Source organism: Myripristis murdjan, chromosome 17, assembly GCF_902150065.1.
Source record: "Myripristis murdjan chromosome 17, fMyrMur1.1, whole genome shotgun sequence".
Taxonomy (NCBI): Eukaryota; Metazoa; Chordata; class Actinopteri; order Holocentriformes; family Holocentridae; genus Myripristis; species Myripristis murdjan.
The window spans coordinates 29,909,152-29,928,686 of record NC_043996.1 but is presented as its reverse complement, the minus strand read 5'-3'; the positions used below and the strand labels follow the sequence as shown (position 1 = coordinate 29,928,686).

General features: G+C 44.2%; 1 protein-coding gene across 3 annotated transcripts in view; it reads left to right on the top strand.

Annotated features, from left to right (window-relative positions):
* LOC115375708 (nuclear receptor coactivator 2-like) overlaps window positions 1–19,535 on the top strand; it is a 78,125-nt gene that overhangs the window by 42,072 nt on the left and 16,518 nt on the right. For all 3 annotated transcript variants that reach the window (XM_030075232.1, XM_030075233.1, XM_030075231.1), the window contains exons 4-10: window positions 2,308–2,411; window positions 4,589–4,766; window positions 7,083–7,271; window positions 9,546–9,647; window positions 10,895–11,035; window positions 11,919–12,066; window positions 13,484–14,780. In XM_030075232.1, coding sequence (XP_029931092.1) covers window positions 2,308–2,411; window positions 4,589–4,766; window positions 7,083–7,271; window positions 9,546–9,647; window positions 10,895–11,035; window positions 11,919–12,066; window positions 13,484–14,780 — 2,159 coding nt within the window. The remainder of the gene's footprint in view (window positions 1–2,307; window positions 2,412–4,588; window positions 4,767–7,082; window positions 7,272–9,545; window positions 9,648–10,894; window positions 11,036–11,918; window positions 12,067–13,483; window positions 14,781–19,535) is intronic.

Below are 19,535 nucleotides of genomic sequence, written 5' to 3'. Positions count from 1 at the left end.
AGCAGTGGAAGTGGAATGTTGTGACCTCTGCCGCCAATAGGTGGCGTGTTACAGAAGTTGATCTCTAAGCAAAGGTTTTGACATCTTTGACAGATTAGTAGAAGTGGTTCTAGTTGGTTAACACTTTCCTTCTCCACTAAAGTTGGTCTAACTACGACAGTTTGTATCGGTCAAGAGGCTAATCTCAGTAAAAAGTCTGCTGGCCAGTGAGGTTTACTGGTTTGCAGATGCTGACTGGGGGAGCTAATAGGAGAGGTATAGTCCTTGATATAATAGAGCTTTCTGACTGGACAGTTCAGGGGACTTTTTTTTTTTTTTGGACAAGACCTACCCTCTTGGGAGGTTCCACAAGAGTTACAAACCCTCAAGGGCTTTGTATTTGCACCGCCGAGAACGCTAAAGTGACATAAGTCAGTGGTTGGTATCTAATATCATTTCTGCAACGACTCAAAATCACGTTGTATTTCCTTTGTCACATATGAGCTCAACAACCATTGGTCCATTTCCCTGTGTTTTGTGCCATTTTTCAAAGGCTAACGCCAACAGTGGCACTGCATTGGCTCATGTGTTCGACTAGTCCACATTCACTTACGTCAAGGTCCTCTTCTGCCGGCAAAGTAGCTAAAAAAGCTTCTCAAAACGTAGTTCTAAGAGCTACAGTCGCTTGCTGTTCCTGCAGTGCATACACAAAAATGGAGGTAGTTCCCCCAGCAGTTCATAGAAAAAAAAAAGTTCCTCTGGTTTGAAAGTACCTAACAATCTGCTAACCTCGCTGCTGAGGTCGGATTTCAGTCGACGGTCTGACTGCATGTGCAACACAGCAGGAGATGCACAGGTTCAAATGTTCACAGGGTTTTTTATTAATTTCCACTTTACGGCTCCACCCACGGGACAGCACACCTCCGTAGTTCTCGAGCAAGTGTGACACACCCAGCAGCCCTGCTGACCTGTGTCGTCTCCATAGCAACTAGCCACATGACCACAGCCGACGGTTCAATGTGCCGTTCTTCTCCACTCAAGTGCCGCGGGTCAAACCATCTCTGGAGGTGGTTTGAGTCGACAGATATTAAGCGCATCTTTGTGTATTTTTGCATGAATCTAACCACAGTCCATTCACTCCTCAGATCATCAGCAGACATCACCCAAAAGGTCAATTTTCATGCAAATGTAGGCACGAGCACACACGTAGATAATGTATAATCTGTGTTTGCCCTGTTTATTCTTATTTGTTGTTATTTTAATGTGGGAAAAAAAAATTGCATACTGTAGCTTTAATGCCTTGTTAGCCTACATGGCGGCCGGTCCACGCTGTGCAGTGACAGGCTTTAACTGCTGATGACTGTCCAGCTCAACAGGAATGTGAGCTATGTGGCCTAATGGGGCCACAGGAGGCTTAATGGTCCAGTGGTACAGACAGGGAGGAGACGGGAAATTAGCCGCTATTAGGCTGCACAGACATGTACAGTGCAGTGGATGCTGTGATCGGTACGGCATGAGAGATATGAACTGTCCATTATCATTACAGGTGTGTGTGTGTGTGTGTGTGTGTGTGTGTGAGAGAGAGAGAGAGAGAGGGAGTGATCATCACCATAAACACATGCTTAGGTCAGTCTTCAAAACCCTCAGTGTTTCTGAGAAAACACTTGAGGAACGACTGAATCACAGCGATAACTTCATTCTAACGGGCGTTTCTTCCACCAAACACTCTCTCTCTCTCTCACACACACACACACACACACACACACACACACACACGCTCACAGAGTTACATTATCTTGCCATGGCATCAGTGATTGACACACTATCATGGATTCCTGAAAATGTCCTCCCTTATCTGAAATGGGAGATTTTTCTTTTCTTTCTTTCTTTCTTTCTTTCTTTCCTTCCTTCCTTATTCCTTTCTTTCTTTCCTTCTTTCTTCTTCCCTCTCCATCTTTTATTAGTAATATGTCCATTGTAGTATTAGTAGAAGTTTAAATACCTTACTCTCTTGTAAATGAATAATAAATAGTTGCCAAACAGAGGCTATATAAGTAAATGTGACTTTTACTGATCATATAAAAGCCTATAAAAGTGTTTCTATGAGTGTTGTCGCCTCCTTATGGAGCAGCACTGCATGTGGACATCATTTAATGTCACAGAGGTTAACAAGCTGTCCACTGGAGGCAAATTAACTGTAATTATGAAGACAAAAATGGTTTATCACTGCTTTGCACGGGAGTCACAGGGAGGTTTTGTCAGCTCCGATGTTTTAACAGCCTCCCTCTTGACCTCCTGCTCGCCTCTCTCTCGTTTTTCTCACCGCAGAAAAAGCTCCAGCGGCCGACACCGACGAGGTGCAGAAGGCGGACGTGTCGTCCACGGGACAGGGTGTCATCGATAAGGACGCCCTCGGGCCCATGATGTTGGAGGTGGGTTTGGACGCGGAGCTCTGTGATTGTGTTGTGAGGCGAGCGGCGTGCGGGCCAAAGCCACAGCGACACAGAGTCTGGCTCGGACGCAACCACACCAAGAGCTGAGACGATTTCATAACGTGTGAACAGCCCTGAAACTCCTTTCTCCTCCTCTCCAAAGTTTCCCCTGAACCTCCCCCACCTCCCAATAATGAAAATTCACAATGGCTAAAACTGAAGCGAGTGGAAAAGACTGCATTTTGAGTCAAAAATGGAACAGGAAATTCAAGAAAGAAATGTAAGGAATGTCACAAAACACGCCGCAGTTATTTTAGTGTAGCTGTTAGCCTGCAGGCACGAGCAAAGTTTGTCCCAGGCTGGCCTCCGTACCGCCGTGGTGTTTACTTTTTAACGTCATCTGTGTCGTTGTGCATGCACGATTAATTCAAAAACGCGGATTTGAAGAGGCGTCGAGTAATCTGCGGCCTCTGTCAGCGTCCACTTGCACTGATGTAAACAACAAAGCCACAACGCAGGAAAGCGGGCTAACTAATGAGCGAGGACGAGGTGTTTTATGGTCTTTGTAGCCGAAATGTGCTGAGCAGGTAAAACTGCGAGTAAGTGGGGAAGATGTATTGATCACAAACCCTATACAACCCCCACACAGCCATTTTGTGCTAAGAGGCAGTAAAGTTTTTTTTTTTTTTTTTTTTTAATTAATGTCACCTTAAGAGTTATTGAATATCAGCGAAAAACGTCGGTCTATAAAAAATTTCCATGACGGCTGAAACCTACTTAAAACTGTGGTAATGAGAATGCATTTTATTTATGAATATGTATGAATCAAAAGTGAGTTGGAAATTGGTTTGCAAGCTAAAAAAAAAAAAAAAAAAAAAAAAAAAATGAAAAGACCCAGAGCACAAACAGTTTATTATTCCAGTAAAATCAAACTGAATAGAAAATTTTTCAGCAGAGATACAGTGTTGTATAAAACCCCACACACACCAATGCACATTTAGTTAAATGAACTTCTGCTCTAAAAATGTGAGTTTTGGCAATAATTCGGTCAGCCAGGCTGGGACTGACTCCCCCGCTCATGTTACTCCTGACTGATGGAGCTTAAATATCCTAAACGACACAGAGGAAGCAGCCACACTGAAAAAAGTCAAAAGAAAGAAAGAAAGAAGGAAAGAAAGAATGTAGAAGGAAGATAAAAAAAAAAAAAACAGTTTGTCTTGCCGGAGGCCGCAGACACACACACACACACACACACACACACACATAGCCTGCACGTCCAGAGCAGGTAGGCCGAGATAACAGCTCCTGCATGCGTGTGTTTGTGCGTGTGTGTTGACGTAGCATTGGACCTCAGCAGGCGTAAATACCTCGCTGAAAAGCCAGATTAGAAAAGGCGGGGGGAGGAGCCTCACCACACACACACACACACACACACACACACTAGTCTATATATAGCCCAACTCACCAGCTACAACACTGGTTGGGATGTTTGCAAAGACTCCAATATAGACTAACAGCCAGAAAGCCAGAAAGCAGGCTCTATTCTATTCTATTCTATTCTATTCTCTTCTAATCTATTCTATTCTATTCTATGCTCTTCTATTCAGGCTTGTGCAGGCATGGGGCAAGCAAAGGGAAAACTCACAGTCTGAGCATATAGGGCAGAAATTGCTGAGCTGACAGGAACTGAAAAATACACACAAACGCACGCCCACACATGCATGCATGGACACACACACACACACACACACACACACAGAGGCTGCAGCACCTTGAGTTATGGCAGCAGAGTGAACGTGCGGCTCGGCGTCGGGTTTGTTGCCGTGCCGCCGCGACAGAATGTGTCAGAGCATATTGTTGGTTTTAATGGCCGTGAAATTTTGGCCCCGCGCCCGACAGTTTCACCGCCACCTCCAGCCATCAGGTCCAATCAGGTTCAGGCTTTAAGCTCAGTTAACGCTCTAATTAACGTCCACTCTCTCCCCTCCCCTCCGTTCCCCCCCTGCTGTCCTCATGCCGCTCCCTCCTCTTCCTCCTTTTCCTCTTTGACCTTCTTCCTCCTGCTCTCCCTCTCCCGTCTCCCTCCTAACTCCCTCCAATACGCCGTCTCCTTTCATCATCTCCCTCTCCTTTCTCCTCTCTCCGTCCACCACCACCACCTCCTCCTCCTCCCCCAGGCCCTGGACGGCTTCTTCTTCGTGGTCAACATGGACGGCAACATGGTGTTTGTGTCGGAGAACGTCAGCCAGTACCTGTGCTACCAGCAGGAGGAGCTGATGAACACCAGCGTGTACAGCGTGCTGCACGTCGGAGACCACGCCGAGTTCATCAAGAACCTCCTGCCCAAGAGCCTGGGTGAGAGCCGCGCAGGAGAGAGAGCGCCCCCTGCTGAAACCCCATGTGCCGATCAGTCAGTGTACAGAAGATCAATCAGTGTGAATTTGATAATCAGTTAACCATTTAAGTAATTCATTAAGCAAAACCCCCCTCGTTTTTGCTGATTCCAGCTTCTCTCTGCTCATATATCACAAAATTAATTTTTTAATTTTTTTGTTTTGTTTTTTGGATGCTAGTCAGGCATCGCTTCAGGTTCTGTTAACTTCCCATGAGCTTTTGCCATTATTTTTGACACTTAAAAGGCTCCATAGTTAATCAGTGTAAAAAAAAATAATAATAATACAGTGATCAAACAGCCATAAAAAGGACATTAGACACCCAAAAAAGAAACTTCTAAGTGTGAATACACATTTCTGCATTTCCTAAATGCTATAATCTTAGCCTTTACTAAGAGTCCACTCAACCCAAATAATCTGTTGATTTTGTTTTTGCTACCTGGTTGACTAACTACGAAGCCAATTCAGCAAAGGGACTAATGTTAGTATTAGTATGTAACTACCAGCCATAAAGAACTACATGCCACCCACTCTTACAGAGGACAACATGTGCCAAGAAGATGTTTATTTCTGGCTAGATGCTTTGGTCTGCTAGCTATGCCACATAGTAATAACAAATTTAAGGCAATGACTATTAAAATTACATTATCTAAACAAATAATCGGTTTATGAGTTTATCGCTTGATTAGTTAGAAGAATTCTTGCAAATAACAACAAAATGTGCGACACCTGTAGAACGGGAGACTCGGTGTACATTCAAAGTCACTTTTATGTAAAAACTAGGGTTGGTAACGATTAATCGATACAACCGGATAATAACCGCTTTTACAGGCAAGAGATACAGCTGTGTCGATAGCAGACTCCTCAATCGTTACGAATCAGCCATGAATCCTCAGATGAATTGATTGTAGAGTTGTGGATCAGATATCGCGTGACTAGGAGTCGGCTGCCTGAGGCTTTAAAGTTTTCATCTCTAAAACGACGCGAGAACTCACAAAACGACTCTCGCGCTCCGTAATGTTATGTTCCCAACCCGAAACTTACAGTACAACTACTAGTAGCATGACTGATGATGACAACGAAAAACAACAAAAAAAAAATGGATGTAAATACTGCCAACAGTGCCAGCTTGACCAGTGAAAATAGTGTTATGTTTGCTTCTCTTTTCCTGGACTAATATTTGCCACTATTGACAATTTAAGCCACAGGATATCATTTTTTGGAGCGGCTTTGCACCACTTATTTATTGCTATAGTGAATTATGTTCTGTTTTTATAAATATACATTTTATTTTCTGATACCATCCAACAAAATGATGTTCATTCAGCAAGTCTTTTTTTGTCCATGTCTAAAAATAAATACATTGACATGGGATTTTGTTGTTGTAAGGATGTCATTTTATAGAATTGGCCTCTTTATGATTAATGTCTACATCAACAAATGTTAACTATCATATTGTTCTTAAACCGTATCGAATCATATCAAACCGTTCTGTACTAAAATATATATCGTTTTTGAATCTAATCGTAACCCGTGTATGTGTAGATACAGTGGTGGAAAAAAGTTTTCGGACACCCCATGCATTTGTGAAATATTGCATTAACAAATCACTCTTAGGTCTTCAAGTGCAATTTCTTTTAGTACAGTTACAGCCAAAATACTAAACAAATCCAAAAAAAAGCCATTAAAAACTTAAAATTGATTGGTTCCAAAAAAATATATAGGAAATTTGGAGTATTGGGTCATTTTGGTACCAGTGATGAAGGTCATTCTTTTTATTAAAAGACACAATTTTTGTTGCCAAGCTTGGTGTCTATATAAAGCCAGCACATCTGAAAGTTCTTCAGACACAAAAATGGCTAAAACAAGGAACCTAACGCAGGAAACACGCCTGAAGATAAAGATTACACTGTCAAGAATTTAGTTTTGTTAGTTTTTCTTGTAAACAATGAACAAAAAAATATAATTTGTATTTGTTTGTATCTGTCTAATGCAGCCACACCTTTTGAAACACAAAAAAGATTTTTCCACAAATATTTCATGATAATATTTGAGATTGTGAGATTGTGTAAAATTTTAAGGGTGTCCGAAAACTTTTTTCCACCACTGTACATATCGTGTAATCGGCCTCATGCCAGAGATTCCCAACCCTAGTAAAAACGTACGTGATTGAAAGAGTAACACATAAAAGCCGAGACTAAAACGGATAACAGTTGTTACTCTGATTCTGATGTCCCCTCTTTGATTTGGCGTTTTGGTCTCTCGGTCTGTCCTCCAGTGAACCGGCGGAGCAGCGACCCGGCCAGCAGGAACAGCCACACCTTCACCTGTCGCATGCTGGTCAACCCGCATGCTGACGGGGACGCCCAGCCGGCCTCTGACCAGCAGGAGGCGCCGCAGCAGAAATACGAGACCATGCAGTGTTTTGCCGTTTCGGAGCCTAAGTCTATCAAAGAGGAGGGGGAAGGTAGACTTTTTTGTTTGTTTGTTTTTTGTTTTGCCGTCTATTTCTCTTGATCTTTTTGTCTCTCTTGCTCTCTTTTTTGTTTTCTTTGTGATTTTCTCTCTCTTTTGTTTCTGTCTCGTAGTTCTTCTGTCTCTCTCTTTTTATCTCTACCGCTCTTTTTTTGTTTTTGCTCTTTCTGTTTTTCTTTGAGCTCTGTCTTTGTCTGCCTTTCTGTCATTTTCCGATCTCCCCCTCCATCCCCTTCTCCCTCTCCTGTGTCCTGTCCTCCTTTCATCGCCACTCCTCTCCAGCTCTCTCCTCCCATCCACAGAGAGAGACTAATTAATGTGTGGCACTTTGTCATCCTCCCATCATAACTTCACACACTCTCTCATTCACACACACCCCCCACGCACATACACACACACACACACACACACACACACACACACACACACTAAAGAGGATAATCTGTCTAGCATTCTAATTTTAGACCTTTATCAACCAGATATTGTGCCAATCTCTGCCCCGACAGGAGAAGGTGGATGGTAGACAGGCGGAGGGTTTAGGGTTGAGACAGGAAGATGTTGAAGCTGAAGTTCACGCTGGAGCTGAAACTGAGGCTTAGACTGAGTTTGAGATTTGACACTGATTTTGGAGGTGATGCTGGGTGTAGCTGAAGTGGAGATCAACGCTGAGGGTGACTGAGACCAGATGTTGGACACCTTTTCCACCTCTGGACGTCCAGTGGTTCAGTTCCTGTAGGTAGCTTTTTATGTTAGCTTAGCATAAAGACTTGTAGTCAATGGGAGTCGTTAGCCTGGCTCCTTCAAAATGAAAAAATAAACCTTACAGCGACTCTGAAGCTGTCTTACTTACACAGTGGATCATGTGGAGTTGAAATACATGTCTTGGATTTAAAAAAAAAAAAAAAAAAAAAAAAAAAAAGGGCCATTTCAGGAGAAGTTTCTATGGAGCCAGGCTAACGACTACCATAGACTTCAAGTCTTTATGCTAAGCTAAGATGAAATGCTACTCACAGGAACTGAACCACTGGACGTACAGAGGTGGAAATGGTGTCAAACATCTTGCCTCAGGCTGGGTAAGGGCACTCAAAACTTTGGAGTATTCTTTTAAGTTTAATTATGAGATTGGGATTAATATTGAGGTTGAGGTTGAGGTTGGTGTAGATGTTGGGGCTGAGGCTGGCGCCGATACTGAGGTTGAGATTGAGGTTGACGCTGTAGTCGGGGTGTGACTGAGGTGATGTCTCACGCCCTGTGGCTCATGTTGGCGTTCTTCAACCCTCAGCAGCTGTGCCGAAAAACAATTAGTTGATCGAGAGTTAATTATAATTACAATAAATGATTGTTTTAGACAAAGCAGGAGGCAATTTGAAGACATCACTTTGGCCGAGGCTTATTTCCAATGAGCATTTGTCGTTGTTTTTGACACTTTATAGACTAAATGATTCATTGATTAATCAAACAAAAAAAGTACTCGAAAGGAAAACAGTGATTAGTTGGACCCCTGATGTTTGTATGGCTGAGTGTGGTGGGGATGAGGTTGAAACTGGGGTGGACATTGAGGGTTTAAAGTCGAGGCTGAGGTGCAGGTTAAGGGCGAGGACTAGAATCTGAGGCAGGAGCGAGCGCTGGGTTTGTAGTGATTGTTTTTGGATTCATATTCGCAGAACGTTTTAAAGTACAACCAGTCTTTCAGCTCACATTCATCTCTACACTTTTGTCAGCATAATATTTATGTCTACGGCTTTATGGAAGCCGGGCAGACGCTGACAGGCAGACAGGCCGCAGACAGACAGACAGACAGACAGACAGACAGGCAGGGAGGGAGGCAGATGGGCGACCTTCTTAATGAGGAAGGTGTTGATAGTATGGGTGTTGATGGGAGCCAGTGCAAGACAACCCAAGAGAGAATGAGAGCGCACAGAGCTTCTTCCAGCACACACACACACACACACACACACACACACACACACACACACACACACACAGAGAGGAGCGATGGGCTTTCGGGATGCAAATTGCCACCGAGGGATTCACGTTCCAGTCACGTTTGCGATCGCGGTGCTGTTTTGTGTAATCGACTCCATGTCCCCTCCCTCTGGAACACCTCCCATTTTATAAAACCCTGATATGTTTATGTGTGCTGCATCTGATAAAGGCAATCGATCCCATATTTGATCAGTAGTTGATCCGTTGTAATCATGGCGAATGATCCATGAGGCAGCTGAGGGGTCGTCTTAACCCGTGCACTTTTTCATCCAAACTGTAGATTTCCAGTCTTGTCTGATCTGTGTGGCGAGGAGGGTCCCCGTCAAAGAGAGGCCGGTGATGCCCACCTACGAGAGCTTCACCACCCGACAGGACCTTCAAGGTGTGCAGGAGGGGGGTCTACTGTTACCATGTTGTGTTCAACCAATGCAGCAGCGTGTTAATATATCATATAATGGTGTCATCCACCTCCTATATGATGGATTTGCTTCATTTCATATTTTTAACACTAGTTCCATCTATGGGAATTGGTGAACCTGAATTTATTCTAATGCAATTTCATTTCATTTTTCCACAAAACAAACCCACTCCCAGCTCTCTTTTCAAGTGTTGATGCGTTCTCAGACCCTTTTTTGTTCACATCAGTCCATTAGAGCTCAGACGCCACTGGTGTAGCTGTGCATTATGGGCCGTTTTCTGCAAGATGGCCGCTGCAGTTTTTTAAACATATATTTTGTTGTGGTACATTTTCAAGAAGCTGATGAGAAGCAGAGGGAGGGACACACGGGCTCCACACAACCCCCTCACTCTCAACAACTTGCCATTTCCCTTTTTTTTGTTTCTACCCGCTGGCGGTTACCATGGTTACTGTACATGTTGCATATGTGTGGCGAGCCTTGAGGGTAAAATGCGCACATGTCAAGTAAAACAACCGCGAACAACCGCACTCAGACCGTCTCCAGGGCCGGTCTCGGGTCGGTTGCCTCTGCGGGGGGTCTCAGTTTCGTTTGGCATGTTGTTGTTCACAAATGCCCAAAATTTGCTGAGTCGGCGGTCTGAGTCCACTTGAGGAACTGTAGGAACCAAAACGCCACAAATGTCCCGCGGACTAAATGCTCTTTTGGAGGATTTTCAAGCTTTACATGAATAACATTTCAGGGGGAAAACACTGAATCGTAATTATTTTGGATTTTTCCTCATGAACAGTCGGATGTAAAAATATATTTGCACATGAGCCCAAAATACGGTCTTTTGGCTTCAATCCAGAAACAACAGTATTAGTGTAAGCCTTCAAACGGCATACTGGCAAAGCCTTATTAGTATGATTCACTATGTTCCTTACTTTTAGTACTGCTGCACTAACAACTTCATCCTTCAACAACACTAGTGCCAGATTAGTTTTTCTTCCAACTCGCTGTGATTTTATTTGTAAACTCTTTTTTGTTTTTTTAGCGAAATGATTTCCCCACTATAAAATAAAAAGATCTGTAATATGGAAGCGTTTAGTTTACTTTCGTCCACTCAGTTAAAGGGCAGTCTCACTGGTCAATGTTAAAATCACCCTGCTGCTCAATAACAGGCAAGCATCTAAGACACAAAATTTTTAATGTCTGTCTTCAACCCCTCCAGGTAAGATTACGTCCCTGGACACCAGTCTGCTGCGGGCGTCCATGAAGCCAGGCTGGGAGGACCTCGTTCGCCGCTGCATCCAGAGGTTCCACCTGCAGAATGACGGGGAGATGTCCTTCGCCAAGAAACACCAGCAAGATGGTGAGCCGGGTGACACGGGCCTTACTTTGCAGTCTCTGAATACTTTTTACTTAGCCAAGGAAGCTTTGACCCTAACCCTTACGAAGGCTTTTGCGGTCAAAACATGTTGGTTTCAATATAACTTTGTCAAATTTGCCCCAAGAGTGGAGGAGATCTTTTCATTCCTTTGGTTCTTACTGATTCGTATATATTGGTGGAGCTGCAAGAATGCAACAGACTTCTACTGATTGTTCTACTGACGGAAAACTGGGAGCTACAGTCTTATACTGGTGGCCTCTGAGCAGGTTCACTGGTGCTTCATCCCATCATGCAAAGTATTTTCCAAGATATTGACTCTAACTTTGACATAAACAAGGAAAAAGTGAACAAACATCCAAACCCTTGGTTCAGCAAACCTTGGGCAATTTGCTGAACCGAATATTCTTCACTCATGAAATAATGAAAAAAAAAAAAAAATTACACACTGTAGGGATCAAAGTCCCTAACCCTAACCCTAACCCACATCTAATGAAGAGCAGGTGTACTTGAAACCTCACCTTGGGGCATTAAAGAATCAAAATGGAGTCCTGCTGTTTTTTTTTTTTTTGCAACTTTCCCATGCTATCAGTCCTTTGGGTTTGTTCAAACTGGAATGTATTGATCTGTAACTTCCCTTCACTGTCACTCTTTGTTTCTCCTTTTCTAGTTCACAGGTCTTCAATCATTTTCCATCATGACTCATGACTATGCAGGTTTCCATTCCAACCAAACAAACCAGCAGCTGATGAAATCAGTTGGTGTAGTATTTGCTTGGAATGAAAAGCCACACGCTCTTGGAGCTTGAGGGGGTTTATTTGCAGGAAGCATAACTTTCTATCCGTTTCTGTGTGCTGTCTCTTTGCAGTGTTGAGGCAGGGCCATGCATTCAGCCCTCTGTACCGTTTCTCCCTGGCGGACGGCACCATCGTCTCGGCTCACACCAAAAGCAAGTTGGTCCGATCCCCCACCAACAACGAGCCACAGCTCTACATGTCGCTGCACATCCTTCAGAGGTACCAGAAACTCTATCTCTGCCTCCGTTCGTGCTGCAAAAACACCCATTTCACCAGACAAAGTTGTACCAGGCAAGGTTTCAAGTGAAAAGACATTCATCATCATACCAGCCGAGATCAAAATTTGTGCAACAGAAATCTGCTTCCCATTCCCACTAACTGAGACTCTGTTTTCAAATCAAGAGTGAAATAAGAACCTGTTAATAAACTGAAGTGAACGGGCGCTCTGTCCAGAGAAGGCTGGACTTTTTTCAAGGAATTTCCCCGAATCAGGTGTCATCTCATCGACACTTTGTGATTTGCCTTGTTTGAAAATGCCACCCGACCATCATTTTGCCTCTGCGTTGTTGAAATCTCCGAATTTAAGACAGAAAACTAGACTTAATCGCTTGCTAAAACTGACTTTTTTTGCAGTACATCTCTCAGTTTGTCTATATCATATTGTCTTACAGTGTTTGTTTATAGTTTCCCTCTACGTTTAGACAGAGGGAATACTATGGGAGTACTATGGATCAGGAACAAAGACCCTGTTATTCACAACTGTTGCCATATGTGCAGAGCAGAACTGACAGAAGTACTACCAGCCAGTCCAATCTGCAGTACCTCCATTCCTCCCTCCCACCACTGTGACCGCCAGCGACCCAACCAACATCCAGCCGTTGGTATGACTGTCCCGGGTTGGGAATTGGACAGCGGTCAGAAAACAATGCCAGGACTGTTACCAAGAGCATTCAGGGATCAACGGCGTGAACTTGGCTGTTACTCACACAAGTTTCACATTCAAAATTGTAGCTCCAGCGTTCAGCACAATGAGAGCTTTGTGCGTTTGGCATGAGCCTGAAGCCGATCCAATGTTTTAAGCTCTCTGTTACAGCTTTAGGCCTTGTTATGTGATTGTTTTCTTAGTTGTGTACACCACTTCAGATCTGTTCAATTTTATCATGAGTGATGGAGCTGGAGAGAATGGACTGCTCAGCTCATCTGGTGCATTTATTTTATTTTTGTGCGGTCAGTTTTTGTAGAAGATGTCTGATGGCTGATATAACATTTTGGAAAATTTTGGAACATTCAGTTATTAAATTAAAGTATTTTCTATCAGGTAGCCGCTGGAACATTTGAAATGCGCTTCAGATTGTAACACCAGTCTTTGCAGATTGCATATTGTTTTTGTTGGTATTGTTGTTTTTAACTCAGAGAAGATTTTCTGGAAATATATATATGTCCTTTTCCAGCAACACCACACTCCACAGCAATACAGTTTGGCTCATTCACTGCTGACTGCTTCCCAGTACAACCAGTATAACTGTTGCTGCTGGCCACTCAGCACTGATGCAGTTGTGATTCTGGACGTCAGACGTTTGAGTTTGATGGACAAATGCAACAGAATTTTGATTTTTGTGTTTTCTGTTTGTTCCAGGGAGCAGAACATGTGTGGCATGAACCCAGACACACCTGGTGGCCAAGGCATGGCCAAGCCAATGAGCGGTGTGCCCTCCATGACCCCACCCAGTCTGGGCGGCGCCTCCCCGTCTCCTGATGCCTCGGTCAGCAGCAACACCCAACAGTCCACCTCCGCCAACAACACCCCTGGCCACAGTTTTGGTTGCCAGGGTGCCATGTCGGGCCGAGTGCCCACCCCTCAGGGAAACAGCCACATACCCAAGCTGGGCAGCCCGTCGTCCCAGGGAAGCCCAAGCGTCACGTCTGGGGCCCAGGGTGCCATGTTGTCTCCTCGCCACCGCCAGAGCCCCAGCATGGTGGCGAGCAGCAGCAGCGGTAGCCCTCGCCTCCCCCCGCATCACTCCGGTCCTTTCTCCCCATCAGCGGGCGGGCTCCACTCCCCAGCGTCTGTATGCAGCAGCACAGGACAAGGAAGCGGCCACGGGTACAGCAGCAGCTCCCTCAGCGCGCTGCAGGCCCTCAGCCAGGGCCACGGGGTTTCCCACGGACTTGCCGAGGGGCAGCATTCGGATTCGTCTCCTGACAGGAAATCGGCTGGCCTCCAGAGCCCCATGCCCAGTAGCAACAATGCTAGCCAGATAGCCAAGAGCAGCGCTAGTTTGGAGGCCGACTTGTTTGGAGCTTTCGGGGAGCAGCAACATTCGGCATCATCCCAAAACCAGGAGGGGGAGCAGGATGAGATGAAAGATGGCGTCCCTGAAGGTTTCGGGGGAAACGGAAGATTAGGAGAGCTCACCGACGGCCCAAACCGCCTCCTGAACAGCAAAGGCCACACCAAGCTCCTTCAGCTCCTCACCACCAAGTCCGAGCACAGCGAGCCCTGCTCTTCACACGGCGCCCTGGGGGACGATGGGAACTGTAAGGACAACATGGGCGGGGTCGGAGGCGTGGCCGGGGCGGGGCACAACAACCACTCCACCTCACTGAAAGAGAAACACAAAATCCTCCACAGGCTGCTGCAGAACAGCACCTCGCCCGTGGAGCTGGCCAAACTAACAGCTGAAGCCACTGGAAAAGACCCCATCGGTCCAGACTCGGCCGCAGGGGACAGCATGGCCGCCCTGGGTGAACTCACTGCCAAGCAGGAGCCGGGGAGCCCCAAAAAGAAGGACAACGCGCTGCTTCGGTATCTGTTGGATAAGGACGATAACGGCGTCCAGGAAAAAGGCATCAAGTTGGAACCCGGTGACGGTTTGAAGATGCCAAACATCAAGACAGAGAAACACGAAGCGGGCTTTAGCATGGCCGACCAGGTGAGTGAGAACTCGATATTGATATTGATGATAATGATTAGGGATGGGCGCATCGATTCTGTGGTATCGACATAACGATAACGATATTAAACAAATATCGATACTAACAAATAAGAATTGGGGGTGCATGCATAACTTTCAGCTGTTTTAGATAGCTTCCTTCACTTACTATGTGCCGAGACACCCCTGTGCCTGGCGATGTATTGATCTGGCCCGTGTCACGTGACGGCCCGACAGCCAGTAAGAGTGGCTCGAATGCAGGAGCCGGACGAATACACAGAAAATAATGGCAGATCGGTCTTTTTTTTCTTTTTTTGGACAAGAAAAGTGCAAGAAAACAACAATAACAGTGAAAATGTGCAAATTTTTGTTCATATTTAATTTATTTAATTCATATTTATGTTATTTATTTTAATTTTAGTTTTATTATGTATTGACCATAATAAATATGGTATAAATCGTCTGTATTTGTCATGTAATTTGACTTAAATGTAATAATATTTTGAATGAAAAAAACTGCCAATAAGAAATTATCGGTATCAGTATCAGTAAATGCAAGAAAAAATATCGGTATGTATCGAATCCTAAAAGTGTGGCATCGCCCATCCCTAATAATGATCCACTATTGACTTATAAGGCAGAAAACAGCAGGAGAACAAAGAGTGGACAAAGGTGAATCGACAAAGATCAGACTCTGGAACCCGTTACTCATCTAGTAGGATGAATATAGAGGAATTTGTCTTAGTGGCATTATTACATTTTACAAATAGCACAAGTACCACAATATACAGAAATATAGACACAACAGGGCTTGAAGTTCAATTCAGAAAGAGAGTGGAAAGTTGGAGATAGATAGTGGACTATGCAGAATGATAATGTGGATGAATTGACATGACTCATGAAACACTTTTTAAAATCATATTTAACACTGAAGGGCGAAGAACATTAACGAAGTCCTCAAAACTTGAGTTCTCTCTCACTGCTGTTTGGGATTTTTTGATGCCGCCTGTCATGATTTTAACTGTTTTAAGTCAAACAGCTCTGTCTTGCTGCCTTTTGGGTCCACCGACTGATCAGTGCAGCTCTAACCCTTTGAAAACATGAGCAAATTCACTTGATTTCTTTCAAAAACATTGAGGAAAAAGACGAACAAGCAAACAGAACAGCTCCAAAAAGCTACCAGAAAATTAGAAATTAAAAAAAAGGAAAAAAAAAACACCCCGGAAAGAAAAAGATGATTTATCAGTGGTGCTTGATCGATGTCAGATTTCTTGTGTTTAAATGCTCGTGAAAGTGAAATTCCTCTCTGGAGAATGTTTTGTTGCAGTAGTAGTCCTATTGAGTCATCAGAAAATAGTGTAGTGCAGAAAAACCACACACACACATGCACACACACACACACACACACACACACACACACACACACACACACATGTTGCTCTGTGCTGATCTGGGTTTTAGTAAAGTCAGTCATTTGATATCTTGATTACATGTTTGAGAGAATAATTAGTGAAGTAATGTGATTACGTTATAAGTTGTAAAAGTAATGAGTAACTTTACCTGAAAAATTAGCACCTTCACACTTTGACACACTGCCATACGTATCAGTGAATCTGAAAGTGAACCTGTGTGTGAAGTGCTGAGTGGCAAGTGAAAACTATAAACACGTGAAAGTGAGCCGTACAGTAGCTGCTGAGCCGACGGCTGGCGTTTGGCGTTTGGCTCGCGCACCATGTTTGTTGGCTCTGCGCTCACTTCCTCTTTAGGCAGCCATTGACAGGCAGGCAGGAGTTCGTAGCCTTCGTGAAACACAAGGCGCTTTGGCACCGAGTGTACTGGCACTGAGTGTGTGTGTGTATCTGTGTGTGTGTGTGTGTGTGTGTGTGTGTGTGTGTGTGTCGGTCAGAGACAGGGAAACCAAAAATGAGAGAGTATGCATGCGAAACACAACACGATCTGGCAAGAAACGCATAGGAGTACTGTTTATACGGCTCAGCGTGTAGATGTAATTGAGTGTGTGTGTGTGTGTGTGTGTTCTCTTTCCCAAATTTGGTGTGTGTGTCTGAGGCTGTGGATGGGTGATAGTGAGAAAGTGTATGCACATGAAATTTCAGATGCTCTGGCAAAAAAAAAAAAAAAATGCATAGGGGTGCTGTTTCTATGGCTTATGGCGCGCACACACACACACACACACACACACACACTAAGCAATGAAATCCCAGAGCAGTGTCTGTATAAACACTGCATGTGTAGCAGTTGTCTTAAGATGTGCCAGACATCTTCAGGTCTTCTGGGGGGTTTGCATGCATGCACACACACACACACACATACACACACACACTGTGTGAGTGAGTGTGTGTGTGTGTGTGTGTGCATACACTATGTCTGTGTGCATATGTGTAAGACGAATGAGAGAACACATGCATCTATCAGAGTAAAGCAAGTTGATCACGGATGGCGTGTTGCATATATGGAAGGAGGAAGGAAAGGTTGAAAGTGGAGTGTGTGTGTGTGTGTGTGTGTGTGTATGTGTGTGTGCATATGTGCATAAATGGATAACGGGTGTAAAGATTTACCCTTTATGCGGTAAAATCAGACAGTCAATCAATCAATCAATCAATCAATCAATCAGTACATACAAACACAGTGGATTTCTTCCCCACATGCAAGGAACTTAAAGCAAGTTTATAGTATCTATATGATATTAAATGATATGACCTGCCCAGCGAAGTGACAATATCCTGTTTTCCAGCGAATGTTTTCCTGGCTAACATCCGAGCAACATCATGCGCTCATTTCATCATTTCATAAGAATTTAATTTGATCATTTTATCATTTTTAATGCAGAAGTCAACAGAAATAGCAAAGTACTTTTAACCCAAGTGATAGGGATTGTTGGAGCTATTTATTATTTTTGTAATATTGTTTACATATTTATTCCTTTAGTTTAGTTTACACATTACACATTAGTTTTACACGTTAAGTAATTTCATTAGGCGATTAGCATTATTCTGATTTAGATTATTTGTTTATGCTTTTATTTTGAAGGTTGTAATGGCGCACGCCAGGTTAATTTATATACAGGCAATCTGGGACAGGTGAGCGAGGCACTGGGAAGGGTCATGTTTTTTTTTTTTTTGTTTGTTTGTTTTTTGAGAGAGAGAGAGAGAGAGAGAGAGAGAGAGAGAGAGGTAGCAGAGGCCATTGCTTTTGATTGCCAATGGAAATAAACCACCAAACCCTAATTTTTGCCTGGACAATGGACTCATTTCTCTCTCTGCGTGATTTTACTCCCTTAAGTGCCTCAGTGGCTGTTTGCTTATTTTGCTTATTTTAAAGTTTTCTTATTCTTTTTGTTTGTTTGTTTGTTTGTTTAAGACAAATAGCCACTACAGTGATAACCCAGAATTTGGGTTGTATTTTTCAACCCACGTTTTGGCAGCTTTAACTCAACTAGGTAGTCATTTTTACCCACTTTTGGGTAGAAAACATAACCCAGCATGTTGGGTTGAACCCTGCTGGTTTAAACAGCCCATGACTGGGCCGCTCCCTGCTGGACCCAGACCTGGGTCACCAAAAAACCCAAACTGGGTTATTTTTAACTCAAAGTGTAACTATAATAACCTTGGTGCTGCATGTGAAGCAGGAGAGGGCATGCAGGCTTCAGAGCGCCTGAGCCGAGCCGGGCCAAGCCGAGCCGAGCCGGGCCAGGCCGAGCCGAGCCGGGCCAGGCCGAGCTGAGCCGAGCCGAGCCGAGCCGGGCCAGGCCGAGCTGAGCTGAGCCGAGCCGAGCCGGACCAACCCGGTCCAGGCTGAGCCGAGCCGGGCCGGGCCAGGCCGGACCGACCCGGGCCGAGCCGAGCTGACCCGAGCTGAGCCGGGCCAGGCCGAGCCGAGTCCCATATAAACCTGAGAGAGTTGGAGCCTGGACCGCCGGCCTCAGGCTGAGCGTAGGAGCTCTAGTTAACGTGTGTGTATGTCACAGCAGAGTCAGAGTGTGTGTATCTTTTTAAGAGTGTGTCCTCGCTGTGTGGGCATGTGTGTGTGAGTGTATGTGTGTGTGGGTGTGTGTGTGCTGGCAGAACAGAGCAGTGAGTGTGTGTGTGTCTTACATCACACATGACCTCATTAGCGCCGGCAGTTTATTTTTAGCTCCTCCTCTATTCATCAGCCAAGCGGCCCGGAGGAAACCATTCTTGTCTGTGGGCGGGGGGGCGGGGGGGACTCACCAGAATGTTCCACTAACTCCCCAAGTGTGTGTGTGTGTGTGTGTGTGTTGCTGCCAAAATTGAGTGTCACTTTCGTCAACAAAGCGTTGACACTGGCACTGTTGAAAGGATGAAACAAATGTTCTTCCTTTCTTTATTTTTAGTAGTTTTTGTCTCATTTTTTTTTCACATTGCAATCCATTTCTCACTTCCCTTTTGTGCGTGTTTCCCATTTATAAATTAACCAAAAAAAAAAAAAAAAGAAAGAAAGAAAGAAAAAGATAATTAAATCTGCACTTAAACCCCACAGCAGTAACATTTGGTGCTTTTTAATTGTGGTGAAATATGCACAATAAAACTATAATAAGCCGTAATAAAGGGAAAATTTGTCAAAAATGAGAAACAATATTTGACTCTCGATGAACAAATTCCCCCAATCATACTTTAACAATAAAACTATTAAACCAATTAAAGTCACAAACTAAAGTCACGGTGGGGAGACATAATATCAGCGGTAGTTGTTGTTGACCCACTCCAGCTCTACATT